General features: G+C 40.9%; 1 protein-coding gene across 1 annotated transcript in view; it reads right to left on the reverse strand.

Annotated features, from left to right (window-relative positions):
• Window positions 1-208: 208 nt before the first annotated feature.
• The window catches only part of PRIMA1 (proline rich membrane anchor 1), a 63,233-nt gene continuing 47,634 nt past the window's right edge, over window positions 209-15,807 (reverse strand). The window contains exons 4-5 of the mRNA XM_044436784.1: window positions 13,165-13,294; window positions 209-1,549 (exon numbers count right to left, since the gene is read on the reverse strand). Coding sequence (XP_044292719.1) covers window positions 1,447-1,549; window positions 13,165-13,294 — 233 coding nt within the window. The 3' untranslated portion in view covers window positions 209-1,446. The remainder of the gene's footprint in view (window positions 1,550-13,164; window positions 13,295-15,807) is intronic.

Genomic DNA, 15,807 nt, shown 5'->3' on the forward strand with positions numbered 1-15,807 from the left:
AAGAGCACAGCACATTGTTTTTTTTTTTTTTTTTTTTTTGCTGCTGCAGCTCTTGGAACAGCGACAAATGAAGGCATACAAAAAGGAAAGGCTAAAATAATGGGTGTGTTGTTTCAACATCTTAATCCAGGAGAGGGCAAACACAGTAAACTTTTCCTGTTAAGAAATGAAATTGACTGAGCCTAATGACATATCACGTGACAATGGGTTTGGCAGATTTGGCTTTTAAGTCGTTTGCAGTCCTTATCACAAAGTGGTACAACACACAGCTATCACAAGTAATTTGGCACAGTTGGCAGTCCTTTGTCGAGAGAGAGGACTGAGCTATCACAGCTTTCTTAAGTGGAGAGTCCTTTTCTCAGAAGAAGTCCCTTGGAAGAGGAAATAAGAAATACCAGGCAATAGGAAAGCTTTGAGAAATCTGAGCTTGCAAGAATGCTGAGGAGGACTTCAAGGACCTTTTCTTTTTTCTTTGCAGCTAGTTTTCCTTTCCAAGCCACTCTAGAGATCCCGCCTACAGATCCATGTGGTCTCAATATAAGTGCAAAATTGTGCAGAATAGTAACTGAGGAACATAGATGTGGAACTTATTAAACCTGGGGCAAAAACACTATAAGGCAATGAAAAAAAGAGGGGAGGCAGGAAATAAGACTGTGGATGAACAGTATAGTATTCAAAGCACCTTTAAATGTTATTACCTATAATAATTTTCTCTTTGATCAGCAATACTAATTGGTATGGAATGTACTGTGACTAATTTCGGCCCGAAAATTCTCCAGCCGTGGAAATTGCATAGTCACCAGGCTGTAGGTGTAAGGTGTGTATTTCATAAGATCGTGCAATTTGTGGGGAGGCTGCATGGAGGGGTTAAGAGAAACTTTCCCACTTAACAGTGCAATCACAATAAAGAATGGCTATGACTTGTAAATGATAAACGAAAAGCAAAGCCATGCTAGCAAAGCTTACATTTTCAGACCCAATTACAGTATGCTGTTGTCTTGGACAAAACACCTTCACCATAGGAGGATCCTACTAGAGCACAATTTTTAATGATCCATCAAAATAAGAGGGAGGGAAAAGAGAGAGAGAGAGAGAGGGAGAGAGAGGGAGAGAGAGGGAGAGAGAGAGAGGCAGGCAGACTGACAGACAGACAGAAAGAAAGACAGAAAGACAGAAAGGAGGCCGGGCACTTTCAAATTACGCGGCATGCAGTGACTATGCCTCTGTGAAGTCTTTTCTCAGAGCAACCCTGACTGACAAGTTTATCCCTCCATTTGTGACAATCAGCATGCCAAAGAGGAGTCGTTTGCTTTTCTTCTCCATGTGTGTGCTGTTTTCTGAAATGAAGACCTTGGCCACGGGGCTTCTCTCATTGCTGCTTTTCACCCATCTTGCATATACTGTCTGTGCTTTGAAGGTTTACCATTCAAGGGAGAGTTTCAGAAATTATACCACTGCATTGTTAGTGTCAACTTCCTTGTTGTTTTGGGAAGAGGTCATTGCATATTCAGCTTGACTTGTTCCATTCTCTTCTTTCCTCAGTGGTTTCCTGGGTTGAGGTCCAGCAGAAGTAGTAATTTAAAAAGGAGCGAGAGGAGAGAGGAGGGAAAGGGGACAGATAAAAGGTTTGTTAGTAATATACAACATTCTAAAAACATCTTGTCCAAATGATTAGAAGGAAGGTTGGTTGGGCAGGGAAAACACATGTTTTATACCAGTTTAATTGGCATAGCTTCCCTGACAAAATCCTAGGAGTTGTAGTACAATGGGCATACTGAGCATTCTCTGTTAGAGTGATGCCAGGCATAATATACAGAAGTCTTTATGGAGGATTCCTACTATCTTCACTATTGAACTGTCATCAGTCTTTGTTCTTCAGAACTGTCTGAAAATGCAGGCTGAAGTATACATCATCACACTTTCCTAGTCACCTAACTATAAACCATTGGTCCTCAAACTACGGCCTGCCATGCTCATTTATCTGGCCCAACTCAGAGCTTTTGGACTCGCCCAGAAAAAATGATCTCAGAGTGAGTCTAAAAGCTCTAAGCTGGTGCAGGTGTTCTCTCAAACTGAGCAGAGCCGGCGCACGTGCCAAATTGTAACAGCTCAACTGTGCGTGTGCCGGCTCTTCCCCCACCTATTGCATGCATATACAGAGCGGGAATACAGAGTGGGAAACAGAAGAGAGGAGGGTGGGGGGGGGGGAGAGAGAGAGAGAGAGAGAGGACTGAAAGTAAGAAAAATTTAACTTTTCAAATCTATTTTTAAGTATGTGAGCCACGTCCCCGGGCACGGGAGCTGTGGCCTTCTATGGGCAAGCCACCGCCACCACTCTCAGGCTCAGCGAGGCAGCTGTGGTTTGCCCAGAGAAGACTGCGGTGGAGGCGTGGGAGCTGCAGCCTTCTATGGGCAAGGCACTGCCGTCGAGTGGCTGTCATGTTTCTTCCCCCCCGCGGCAGGGAGAGGCAGGAGGCACCCCGCTCGGCCAGCCATGGCCCTGTCCCTCACCTCAGAAAGAAGCCCTTACCTCCCTCCTCACAGCCCTCTCCCGGCCGGGGGAGCTGCCCCGCACTCACCTCTCTGGCATCCTGTTCGCTTGGAACCAGGGAAGTGGCAAGAGATATAATTTCCATTATGCCCAACCAGCATGGCCAATGGTAGTTGTAGTCCAACTCATCTGGACAGTACCAGCTTTGGCAAGGTTGCACTTAAAATATGGTAATCATTAGCTCTGCATCCAAATACAGCCATTGTGTATTGTGGGAATTGTTCGGGGCTGGCCTACTTCAAATACTAAGAGTGGCATCAACAGTATTTATCCTTAGTATTTTTGCTTCATTCTTTGTAAATGCCAGTTGCAGTCATCAGCTGCATTATGCAACATACTATATTTAGTGCCTTGGTTGTGTTGTAGCTATGTCCCTTGAATATGGACATGTTCTTCCCCACCTCATCTTGGGCTTCTGTTGCAGCCTGATGGATCGGAGCAAACAGTTTTAAATTAATGATTCAATTTAATTTTTAATGTGCAGTGTGCATAGGAATTTGTTCATATTTTTTTCAAACTACAGTCCGGTCCTGCAACAGTCTGAGGGACAGTGGACGGGTCCCGTTTAAAAAGGTTGAGGACCCCTGCTATAAACAAATCCAAGGTCTTTGCAGACAAGCTGTTGCTGACCTGCTAACCATGGTCAGGATCCTTCACCTTCTGTCTATTTTATGCAAACTCCTTCCTGCCTGCTACAGTTTACTTTACCCATGGTGTGGACTGATGTCTACATCAGTGTTACCCATACTCAATCCTAACCAAGAAAGTGTCACAACCAAGGAACACAAACTGCACATCAAACATTGTTTCAAATTCCAGTTACAAGAAGGTATACATGTGGAATAAATGAAATCCAGAAAAGTAGCAGTTTTGTACCTACTTTTCTGGATGTAAACTGTATTGAGCTTAATGTTACTTACTGCTGAGCAGACTACCAGTGGAAATATGGTAGGCTTCAGAGGAAACAGGTTGAAAGGTTTGTCTTAAGCAATTAGGTGGCAATTAATAAAGATTGGCTATAATACACTCAAAAGAATGTCTGTCATCACAAAACCTTGGAAGCCTTTCATAGCAAAAACTATAGCCTGTTAATGTTAGTTGTAGTTTCAGCTTTTATAGAGTCAGAACAGTACTGGAGGAGGCAAATTATAACACATGCTCAGTGTATGCAGTCCTTGTCATGAAGCATTGTATCTTTAAGGTTCCACGGCTAATTAATTATACTGTAAAAGTACAGATCAGACATTTTAAAAAAATTCCCCACCATGCATCTATTACAATATTTCGATATTTGAGAAGTATAGATATTTTTTAAAAGTTTATCTTTTTCCCTATTTATCTAAAACATGTATGTTAAACAAAGCAGATATTCATGGGAAAGTCTGCATTAGCCATTTAAAAATATGGATACAAAATGAAACTCATTTTTTCTCCTATCTTACTTTCTTTTTTACCTCTTGCATTCATTCTTTTCATCATTACAATTTTTGCTTCATTTTTCAGCCCACTCCAGTACTTTTTTAAGTAGCAATTCCTCTACAATTAATATGGCTGGGTGTTAAGAGCTCTTGAAATCTATAATACTCACTCCATGGCTGGATTGCTCTTTAAAATGCATTTCATCCGTCTGCTATGCAATTTTCTACATAAAGTTATTTTGCTAAGTAGTAAACCAGTAATTGAACTGTTTGCACAAATTGGTTTAAAATCAATGGAGCATTCAAGCTCTAGATCAATTAAAATTTATGGTGTCCAGCAAAGGTATGAAATGGGATTTCAGCATCCATAACCTCTCCATCACTCACATGCATTAATTTTCATGAGTCCTAAAACCAAGAGAATACAATTTAGAAGATATTTTAATAGAAACCACTTCTTATTTAAGATTCAGTCCTCCCAACATAAGGCATCAAGTCAAGTTATTAAAAGACAGACATGAGATGTGAAGAATATATATTTTTTCCTGGTGACCAAATGGCAAGAGTCAGTTACTTAGCGTTCTATTAGGGAGACACAAGAGGGTTGGAAATATAAAGTAAGCCTCTGCCAAGAAGAGCAGAATTTGTACAGGTAAGTTCAGAGGCAAATGTTTTGACACCAGATGTGTAGGTCAAGATAACCATGTATGAAACTAACTGAATGTTTCCTGCTATGACATTTTCTGTTACTAATCATTGCTGTTGTTAGTTGCGAAGTTGTGTCCGACCCATTGTGACCCCATGGATAACATTTCTCCAGGCCTTCCTGTCTTCCACTATCCCCCAGAGTCCACTCAAGCTCACATCAACTGCTTCAGTGACTCCATCTAGCCAAGTCATCCTCTGCCGTCCCCTTCTTCTTTTGCCATCTATTGTTCCCAGCATTAGGCTCTTCTCCAGGGAGTCCTTCCTTCTCATTAGGTGGCAAAAGTATTTGAGTTTCATCTTCACTATCTGGCCTTCTAAAGAGCAGTCAGGGTTGATCTCCTCTAAGACTGACTGGTTTGATCGCCTTGCAGTCCAGGGGACTCGCAGGAGTCTCCTCCAGCACCACAATTCAAATACTAATCATTACCAAAAGCTAAACATATAAATTTGCTGTGCATGACGACTGTGGCCACTGGTCCTGAATGGAGATGGGCTCACTCTAGATAGTTAGCATGTACCTACAGTAAAGAGTCTTTTTATATATAAAACAATTTGCTGGTGTGGTCCATCTCTTTCATGGTCAGATAACAAACAAGAGGCACTTTTTTCACCTAAACAGAAGCATCTGCCAAGGCAGTTGTAGCTACATGCCATTAAATTGTGTCCAACATATGGTGAACCTATGAAGGAGTGCTCTTCAAAATGTCCTGTCTTTGAGGGCTCTGCCCATCTTTAGTAAACTTGAGGCTGTGGCTCCCTTTACAAAATCTATCCATATCATATTTGGTGGTCTGCAGCTGAATGTACTTTCCCCATAAATCTTCCTTAGCATTATTGTCTTCTCCAGAGGGACCTAGCTGTAACTAATTTTTCTAAACTTCCTATGTACCTTTGCTCTTACACTGTCTTGTATAACACTGGAATCTAATGTCTCTGCATGTGTATCTTCTGCTAAGGAACTTACACTTCTTTGGCTATCAATGTTTCAATATATGCTCATGGCCTATTTCTTCTACATTTGGTGACTGGACACATTTGTATCTTCATCCCTTAGGGATGATTCAATCCAGACTGGACGTGTCCTAGCCAGACCTAGGTTTGGGGAGGGAGATTAGGGAGGACAGTTTTCCTCCACCAGACAATATTTTTACAGCTGCTGGACCACTCTCGTTCCTCTTCTTCCTCACCTAGAAACAGCCCATGAACTACTCACACTTTTGGGTTTACATATTACAGCAATCCATGCTTTAAACAACACTGAATGTATAACCCATGAGTTGTTAATAGTTAACCAACCATGGTTTATTATTTGGCAACCCATACTACAAGTTAATGTTGTGCATGAATGAGGTTCATAACTGTTTACACCAACCCACCAAATGGGTTTAAAGATTCTTTTACTTTCAACTGATCTTTCTGTGCCTTGACCTCAAACAACCCTTCACTGTTTATGAGACAGCTCAGATTCACAGAAATAAGCACATACATCAGGAAACAAAGTCCTTCTGAACTCTTTTGACTTCTACTGATAAAAATTAAGTGTCCAAGGAATAGGAATGCCATTTTTTCTAAAAGAGGAAAATGTATTATTTTAATGTGAAGTCTTGTTGCAAGCTCCACTTGCATAAAATAATTCACTGAATCACCTCTAAATATAGAGAACTTTTCTGCAGCCTTCCAAATCTTTCTGAGATTGACTTTATGCATTCTTGAAGGCCACCCTTGACTTTTTTTTTTTTTTGGCAAGGGGGCAGGGGCTAATAAAGAGATCTTTGGGAGAGATGTTGAAATAACCCAATTGCCATTGATGGATCACTACACTACAGTGCCTAGATTTGTTGAGACTGCTAACCTGGTAAAATCTATAATAATCCAGATAGATAGAGAAAGAGAAGGTGGTTTGAAGCCCTTGGATAGGATGAAAAACCTAAAGGCTGCCTCCCAAGGGTAATAATCTGCTCTGCAAAAAAAAAAAAAAAAAAAAAAAAAAAAAGCCTTGTGGCTCTGTGGAAGAACACGCGCTTTGCATCTCCAGACAAGGCTGAGAGCCACACCTCTTTGAACACCAGATAGACACTGTCAGTTAGTGCAGACTAGGGATGGAGACGGTGTGCACTTTTAGATCCTTTTGTCTACAACTCCAATTATCCCTCATCAATAGCTATGCTGGCTAGGGCTAATGGGATCTGTAAGTCAAAATATCTGAAGGGACGCAAGTCCCCCTCCCCTCCGCACCCACCTCATAAACAATGCTAGACAGACTAATTATTTCACAGTGTAAGAAAGCTATTTCTGTTCCTATTGACCTAGGGGGAGTCCTGTGCTGACTCAGGATAAGGTACCTTCATAGGAATGTTCCGTTCTAAGTAGTGTTATGACAAAGCTCCCTGGAACCCATCCCTCTTCAGTTTGCAGATTTTCTCTCATGCTTGGTCCCATCTTAGAAAGCAAGCTGACATGACAGAAAGACAGCAAATGCTTACAGAAGTCCTGCTGACAACCTCCTTCTGTGTCAGGTGCAGCACAAAGGCTGCAAGACATGTGTGTGGAAGGGAGACATCACTTGCACAGTGTTCGCACAGACTCAATTCATGGTGCGTGTTCACGCGTATGCATAGTATGCTTGCCAGGACATCACATTCATGGCCACAAAAAAGCAGGCTGGACTGCAGGGAGCTACTGTAAATCCAGGGAATCAGATGGATTCACACCTCCAAAACAGATTTCTCACACTAGGAATTCCTCCCCTATCCCCAGCTGTAAACCATGTTTCAATCTGATCTCTATGCTACTGCTGTCTGTGCATGGTATTGTTGCTTACCATGAATGCCCATATTCTCCTGCTGACTCAGCAACAGAGACATTTGTCAGCAACCTCTGATTTAACTATTGAGAGAATACTTGCAATAATTAGGTTATAGTTGCTTCTTCAGTTGAAAGGAATTGCTGAAAATGTCTTCCTTGGTAGTGTGATTCTGATCCTCTTGATTCATAATAAGCTCTTTCACCTTTGCCTAGTAACTTGCAGGTTAGATTAAAAGGAACAAAGTTTGGAAGCCACAGACCTGCTATCCGTTTTTTAAATTTCTGGTGACAGCTACTGTCTCTTGACTTTACATAACAAGATATGGGTTTGTGTTCTTTTTGCTTTTATATAAGCATCTTATCACAATAAAATTCTACAGAGCAACCAAAATTAAGAGATAAAGAATTACATAAAACATTCCCCCATCCTCTCATCTCATATGCTGTTTTAACTACAGTTCTTAAGCCCTTTCCAGATAGCTTGTTTTCTTTCCTAAATCTTTTCATCTTGGTCTAAGTATTTATATATTGTTTTGATTCAGAAAGCAGATTAAAGGAGCAATCCTATGGCCTCCAGACTTCATCTGGGAAGCCACTGGATTATTTGGTGTTTCAGCATCAAGGTCCTTTCACTGTCATGCCTTGTTCCATGCACAGGATGCACATAAGCCTCTGGGGTGAGAGGCTTATGTGCGATGAAGATGAGGGACACTGGATTGTGCCCTTAGAGAAAATGAGATCTCCTGCTGTTCTAACTGATTTCACTGTACTGGCTAGGACAGCAGTGTTTAGAATATGAGCTTAGTCTGTTGCTCTGAATCCAACAATCAATTCCTCTCAAGGAATTCTTTAGATTTGCCCTCACTTGAATTTATTTATTTTTTTCCATATTCCAATATAATCTCCTACCTCTGCTCCTGCCTCCATTCCTTCCCTTTAGGTCTTCCCACCCACTCTTCATATCAGTCTGTATTTAAACAGCAAATATTCCATGTTTATAAGTAAAATCATCAAGTAAAACCTGAATAAATTGATTCTTACAGAGAATAAATACAAAATATAAATAAAAATGACCTTTTTGTTTATTATTATTAACCATTTTATATTTGTACTGCCCAATAGCCAAACCTAAAAAGGTTCACGTATTCAAACAAAAATGGAAGAGAATGAGAAGGCAAACTCATATTAAATAAAAGTTTGTTGATGCTACAGTAAATTAGCAGCTGGTGAGGTGGGTGATCATGAGCAAATACCATTCTCATTTTATTCTTTGCTGCTACTATTTGTTTAATGCTAGTCTATTTTTCTGTGTTTAGTGATATTATTATGATTGGACTATATTAGATTTTCTTTTCTTTTATTGTAATCCACCTTGGGGTACTTGTAGTCAAAAGAAGGAATATAAAACCGTTACAACCATCCAGCTCAACAGTCTCTCTATATAGGCTAAAAATATAATTAGGACAGTGCAGAATTCCATCCTAAAATGAAATTTATTTATTTAGTCATTTATACACCACATTTGGGGCCTCAAAAAGACCCCCAGTGTTATAACACCAAAATGGTTTAGTGGTTTAATCCTCACATAGGATTAAGCAAATAGCTCTAAAATGTGCTTTTTTGTATTCAAAGACTGAAGAGGCTTATGAGAAGGTCTGCAGTGTCCCCTTTTCTTCACAGAACACACAGTTGTGGCACCTCAGTTGTCCAACTCCCAAAGGAGGACTGGGGTCTTGGATCATTCATGGCTAGAGTATACTGATTTCTGGAATCCAGTTCATTCCAAGTCCTCAGATAGCATTCCATGCGATTATCCTATTAGTAATGTGTGAAGCATCTGTTTTGGGGGTGGGCAGCTGTGTTGCCCTGAAATAGGCTCAAACTTAGTTACTCATAAGAACCTATTTTAATTTTGGCATTCATCCTACTTTCAGCCACAAAGACCTTAAGGGGTTTTTTTTAACCACAGCCACGCTAACACTTTCCATTAATCCAATATACAATAATTAGCTATCATAATTTTTTTATTTTGCTTATTTAAAACTAGGTTTAGGCTGCCTTTAGGGGTAGAAACATGACATCAGGGCTCAATCCAGTCCCATGCAGGAGCAGAGGCAGTATGCACAGAGTCCTATTTTCCCCTTTACTGGCCACTGCACATATACATGGGCAGGTAAGGTCCTTGGCCTGGGAGATGCCTCCAATATTTCTGTCCAGCCCTCTCTGCTCTATCAACAAAGATGAACTTGGAACAAAGAAGAAGGGGGAGGGCTAGAAGGGTATACAGGAGGTACACCCTGGCCTCCCAGTCCTGGCTCATGTCCTGGCACAATACCTAGCCTTGTAAGCATATATGTATGCACCACAATGAGAGGAAGGGACCTGGACATCCAGGGAACTGAGTCAAGTCCAAATGAAGCAGCATGGAGTATGAGATATAAACATAGACATTGCTCCTCTAAAGCTGGGCAGAATTAAGTTGTGGTCTATGCATGCAGCAGAATTACATGGTAGAACTATCTATGTGATGTGCAGGTAGAAGATTAACTGTTTTGAATGATCTACCAAATTCTTTTAAATGAAGAAATAATTCCTGGAAATAGGAAAGCAGAAAAATTCTTGTCCAGTATTCTTCTTTCTTTCCATGTTTTTCACACCATAATTTTAAACCAGATTTTTAACACAGAGAAGCATTCAAAATGCAATTCCCCATTTGCAGGCTGAATTGGTGGAGTTTCTTCTGTCTCAACTATCATTCCACTATCACTTCAACCTTCTGCATGTGTAGATCAGGAAAAAGAAAATGTGGGTTGCATCTTAGAAATTCAGAAATCTTGTTTTTTTTTTTTTGCATCCTCCCTGCCTAATCTCTCTTTAAAAAAATACAAAACAAAACTGTGCTGGAGCTTCCCATACCATTCAAAAGCAAAGCTGTTCAACAAAATGAGGTGACTGGCTGTGCATTTTATCTTACTCTCTTGAATTTTTATCAATAAATGCGATTAAAAAGATCACAGAAACAATTGCAGGCTGTTACCAATAGCCTCAAGGTAGTCGCTTAGCAGAACATTTATTGAAAGGATTTAGAACAGTGAAATGCTCTTCTTACTCTAGGAAAAAAAAGAACAAAAAACAAGCCCCAACCTGATTTTATTCAGTGAGCTTCTCATTTACAGATATCCATCTCAAATTAAGTGTGTAAGTCTATGCAACCTCAAGCAAAAAATGTCCTGAATCTCCAAGTGTCTATCCTGTTCACCTTATGTAGAAAGCACAATATACCAGGAAATTCTCTTACAAAAGCTTCACTAATATGAAAGGAAGATGTGCAAAAGCCTCCTGGAAACAGCCTCTCTGGAGGCTGATTCACAATATCTGCTCAAGGGTGGCTTACACTGATGATCTGCATTCCAAACCCTTATTTGTGTTCCAGCCATGCAGATTATGGCTGGTGTTGTTTCTCTCTTTCCTGAGACAATTTCCAGCATTTCCTTAGGATTCCTGTATGCTGTCCCAAACAACATTCTCCAGATGAGTGTGGGACTAACTGCATTTTCTTGTGCTGTTGACAGTCTTTGTACTTCAGACCTGCATGGTATGTACTTCCAGACTAATGATCCCTAGAGCTACTCAACTTTTGGCTTCCTGAACAATTGCAGTTAACTTTCCAAAAAGGATGTGTAGTCCTTAGGTGGAAAAATAGACAATTCTGAGAAAAATATCATAAAAATTAATTTGCACTTTAAAAAACATTTATTTACAAAACCAAGAAACTGACATGAATTGAATCTTTTACCACCCAAAGTCTCAATTCCATATACTGGGGCCATTAGGTCAAAATCTGATAGGACTTTTAAAAGCTCAGTATTTTCCATTGGGCATGTTAACAGAGCACACTAAGCCATGCAGCGAATTAACCAGAATGTGTTAGTTTGCTGAACAATCTATAGTGTATCAGACAACTGGGCTTGCTGTGAGCTGCTTTCTTCCTCCTTCCCACTAAGTACTCCAGCAATACTCCAGTGACCTTCATGGCCAAACCTCTTGTGTCTCCCCCTTCCTGTGCCAATTGCTACCCCCCTTTTTTCCTTCCAAAGCCTATTTTATTTTAAGGATTGTGCACGTGTGTTTATATGCCTTCATTCCCTGTTCTTGTGCAAGTGAGCAAATGCACTCTTATGTATGAATAGTTTTGGCTGGTCAATTTTATTTTCTATTTCAGCTGTCAAGGGGAGTGGTAACTTGGAATAGGTAACAGATGGTCAAGATGAGACCATGCATAGGCTAATTTGCACAAAATTGTCAAGGACCAATTGCCAAATTGTCCATTGAAAAGCACTGTTAAATGAAGGAAAAAAGGTGGCATAAGAAGGCGCACCACAATGGTGGTTGAGACAAAATATGTCCCCTCAGTAACATAATTCTCACAATTTTAGTGCTGAATTGACAGTTTTCCGTACACTCCTCTTCAAAACTTTCTCAGTCTGCAGCTACTCCATAAAGGGGAGATACTAACTCTCCTTTTTTCATCACTCCTTTTAGAATCACTGCAAGGTTATTTCAATTCCCTGACATTTCTAACATTATGCAGAAATATATGCAAATTTAATTGGTGGTAAAGGGAAATTTGTGCCATTTTAAGGGCCATGAATAAACAGAGGGGACATTTGTGCATCTGCAGTAATGCAGCATTTCTGTATAAAGTTTTCAATAAAAATGTATGCAAGGAAAGATATACCCCATGTTGTTGGATGAAACTGAGATACTATTGCACAATAAATTTAATGGCTTTTAAAGTAGCTAATGAAGAGAAAGGGAAAGAGAGAAAGAAAAAGATTTTACCCTGACTAGGATTTTACCCTAGGATTAGGATGCTTTTTCTACACCATTTTATGGATGCACATCTACACTTCTGTGCATTGGTAAACACCCACAAAATATTTTTGATATAACTCTAAATATGTTTTATCACAATATTGCAACACTATCGCAGACAGTGGGTGGGGAAGATACAAATGAAAGGAAAGAAGTGAATGCAGCTGCAAGTTGCACATATGCACAGTGGCTATATCTGCAGAAAATGGCAAGCCAAATTGCTAAGAATTCTGGCTTTATTTATTACGTTTCTGTAGTGTCCACTATGCAAAGCTCTCTGGGTGACTTGCTCATAATGAGCAAGTTTTAAGGCCTGCTTCCTATACTACCACCAGAGCATGGGTGCCACTGCAACACAGTGTAATGTGAGAAGCCCTGGGAAGGAGCTGAAGCTCTCTCCCCAGTACCAGCATTAGCTTGGCTTCTGGAGGACTGAAGCTGGAGTTGGGGAGAAGCCTAACTTTAGGCTCTTCCCACATGCTCTAAGGCTTCTGGTGTCACTGTGACCCTGGTTAGGACAATACATGGAGGAAGTCATGGTTGACCTGGCAAGTCCATGGACAAAAGTCTCCCAGGGAAGGAATTGGGTCATACAAGGAGGATGAGCTAATAGTCTTATGGGTCAGAAAGGAAGGAAAAAAGAAGTGAATAGGAATAGGAGATCCTGGAATCAAGGCAACAAAGGCACTGGTTGAGAAACATTAACCGTCTTCCTTCTCAGGGATTTGTAGGATCTGTTAACAGCCTGATATCTACAAAACAGCTTATCCCGCTGCTCCGAGCATGAATACACTCACATAGTCTTACCTTTTTATGGCTTTGTAGCAAATGATGAAAACTAGAAAGAGGAACACTGGTGTGGTGCAGCATGCTGCAATAATTATAACCGGGCCTGGCCACCAGGGTTCTCCAGTTGGGCAAACAGGAGGGGTGGGAGCTGTAAAAGATAATGCAAAACAACAATACACACACTCAGTTGAGTCCTACAAAATAAAACATTTATGAACCAAGGAGTTCCATTCACCCAGCACTTAGTGCAGGAGGTGACCAAGGAATACCCAACAGCATGTTCTCCACTTCCCAAGCTAATATCTTAAGCTGTGCTTTCTCACCATGCAGCAGCAAATAGTTTCTTCTGCTGTACCAACTCATATGAAGTTGTCTTACCTTGGTCCATCTAACCCAGTGATCACTAAATGGATTATTGGCCAGGATCTTTTACAATGTCAACCTGGTGACTGAAACTGGGACTTCCTACAAATAAAGAGATCTTTCCCTAGCCCTGGGCGGAGTGGATCTTGAACCCAGGGTCTTTTGCATAAAAACAGATGCTCTGCCACTGAGCTACAGCCACATTCCTGAACTTCTTAGGCTGCTGATATGAGGAGGGAAGCAGAAATGAAAATGACTCAACATGGCTAGCAGCCACTGTTTCTTGGTGGCTGCCCATCAGATGCAGCATTTGTTTTACTGAGTTGACTGCATGCTGTTATGTCAGCCTTTGAAACTCAATTAGGGAAGGTTTATCTAGCACAAGTAGCAGAGCCTGTAATCACAGTTAGGGCTGCTATCGTAATAGCCTTGGGTGGAGAATAAGCAGTACATTTTTAAAAATGAAGACAAGAACAGTCCTCCCCCTTCACAGTTCCCCCTCCTTTTATTTCATAAGGTGAATCTATCCCTATTCCTAGTTCTGTGTATCTATATTGTAATGCATATCACAGGGAGTTTGAAAAGCAAATTTATAAAAGCAAGCTGTGTTGGTAACAATGGAAGGCTGGTTCCTTCTATCCTAACTGTGGAACTCAGGGTGGCATATCCTTGGCAGCCTACCACCTGGAAAGGGGTCAGAGAGAGGAAAAATGACTTAACCAAACCTCATCCATAGATCCTTCTGGAGGGGCTGACCTGAGGTCAGATCTGGAATATATCCCATGGCCAAAATTCAAAAGTCATTCTTTAATGCAGCTTTCCTCACCCTAGTACCCTCCAGGGATACAACTCCCATCAGCCCCAGCCAGAATTCCTCAGGTAGAGAAGCTGGTTTTAGTCATGTGATTTCTTCTTGTCCAGGGAAACATGACAACAATTATGGCAACACAGCTTGGAACAGTGTGATACTTTCCCCACAACTGCGACTAGCCCAACTTTGCTACTGAAGTGCGAGAAAACAATTATCTTTTGCCAAAATATAATGAAGTCTATACCATAAAAATGCAATATCTGCATGCTTTATCTAGCCAACCTGGGCTAAAGTACACATATTCATTTTCAATGTGGATTTAGGGTTCAATCCAGGAGATCTCAAATGATTGAGGGTTGCAGGAAAGGCAGTGGATCCCGATATGGCCATTCTGGGGAACCTCAGAAGGCTGGGGACTTTGGCCCTGCCTCTGAGGTGCTGTACTCCTAGTTTAAGGCAACTACGTCTTCAGTTTAAGTCACTGTATCTCAAGCTTGTATCATTCATCACATTTATATGCTCTTCTTTCTCAGTGGAGTGAACATGTACATTATGTCATAAAGCTGGCACAACTCTTAAAGGGATATTAACTAGCAGCCAAATCAATCAATGATCTTAGTTTGATCCTCCATCTCCATTGCCTGATGCTTTCTTGGCAAATTACCCAATACTTGCTAATTCATGCCTTCCCTAACTAAAACTGCAAGCATCACAGGATAGTAGGGGGAAAACTCTACATGGCATTGCTCTAAGACTGGGGAGGGGGGAAGTGCAACTCATTTATTTATTTATTTATTTATTTAAAACAATTTGTAAGCCGTCTATTACTATTGTCTCTGGATGGCTTACAACATTATTTCAATCTTCAATAAAATAAGTTAACTATTCCACACTGAGCATTATTTAAAATAAATTAAATACGTCTTGCACTATTAAAATTACTATATGTTAAAATACTGGCCAAAAAAAAAGGTCTTGACCTGGCACCAAAAAACATATAACGATGGTGCTAGGTGGACCTCTCTACAGAGCACACTCCATAGTCGGGGTGCCACCGCAGAGAAGGCCCTCCTTCGAGTACTCTGTCTCCTGACCTCTTTCAAAGAGGGTTCTCGGAGGAGAGCCTCTGCTGCCGATCTTAGGGGGCGGGAGGACATGTAGGGAAAAAGGCGTTCCTTTAGGTCCCAAGCCATTTAGGGCTTTATAGGTAATAACCAGCACCTTGAATTGAGCCCGGACTTCAATGGGAAGCCAGTGAAGCTGGTAGAGGACTGGGGTTATATGAGAATACTGCCCAGTCCTCGTCAGCAACCTGGCTACTCTATTTTGCACCATCTGAAGTATCTGGACTGTCTTCAAGGGCAGCCCCACGTAGAGCACATTACAATAATCCAAGCGGGAAGTAACCAATGTCTGTGTCACTGTTGCTAGGCAGTTCTCTTCCAGGTAAGTATGCAGCTGATGGATTAGGTGAAGCTGAAGGAAGG

This window comes from Varanus komodoensis, unplaced genomic scaffold (assembly GCF_004798865.1).
Source record: "Varanus komodoensis strain SLA01 unplaced genomic scaffold, ASM479886v1 scaffold3, whole genome shotgun sequence".
In the NCBI taxonomy this organism is placed as follows: domain Eukaryota; kingdom Metazoa; phylum Chordata; class Lepidosauria; order Squamata; family Varanidae; genus Varanus; species Varanus komodoensis.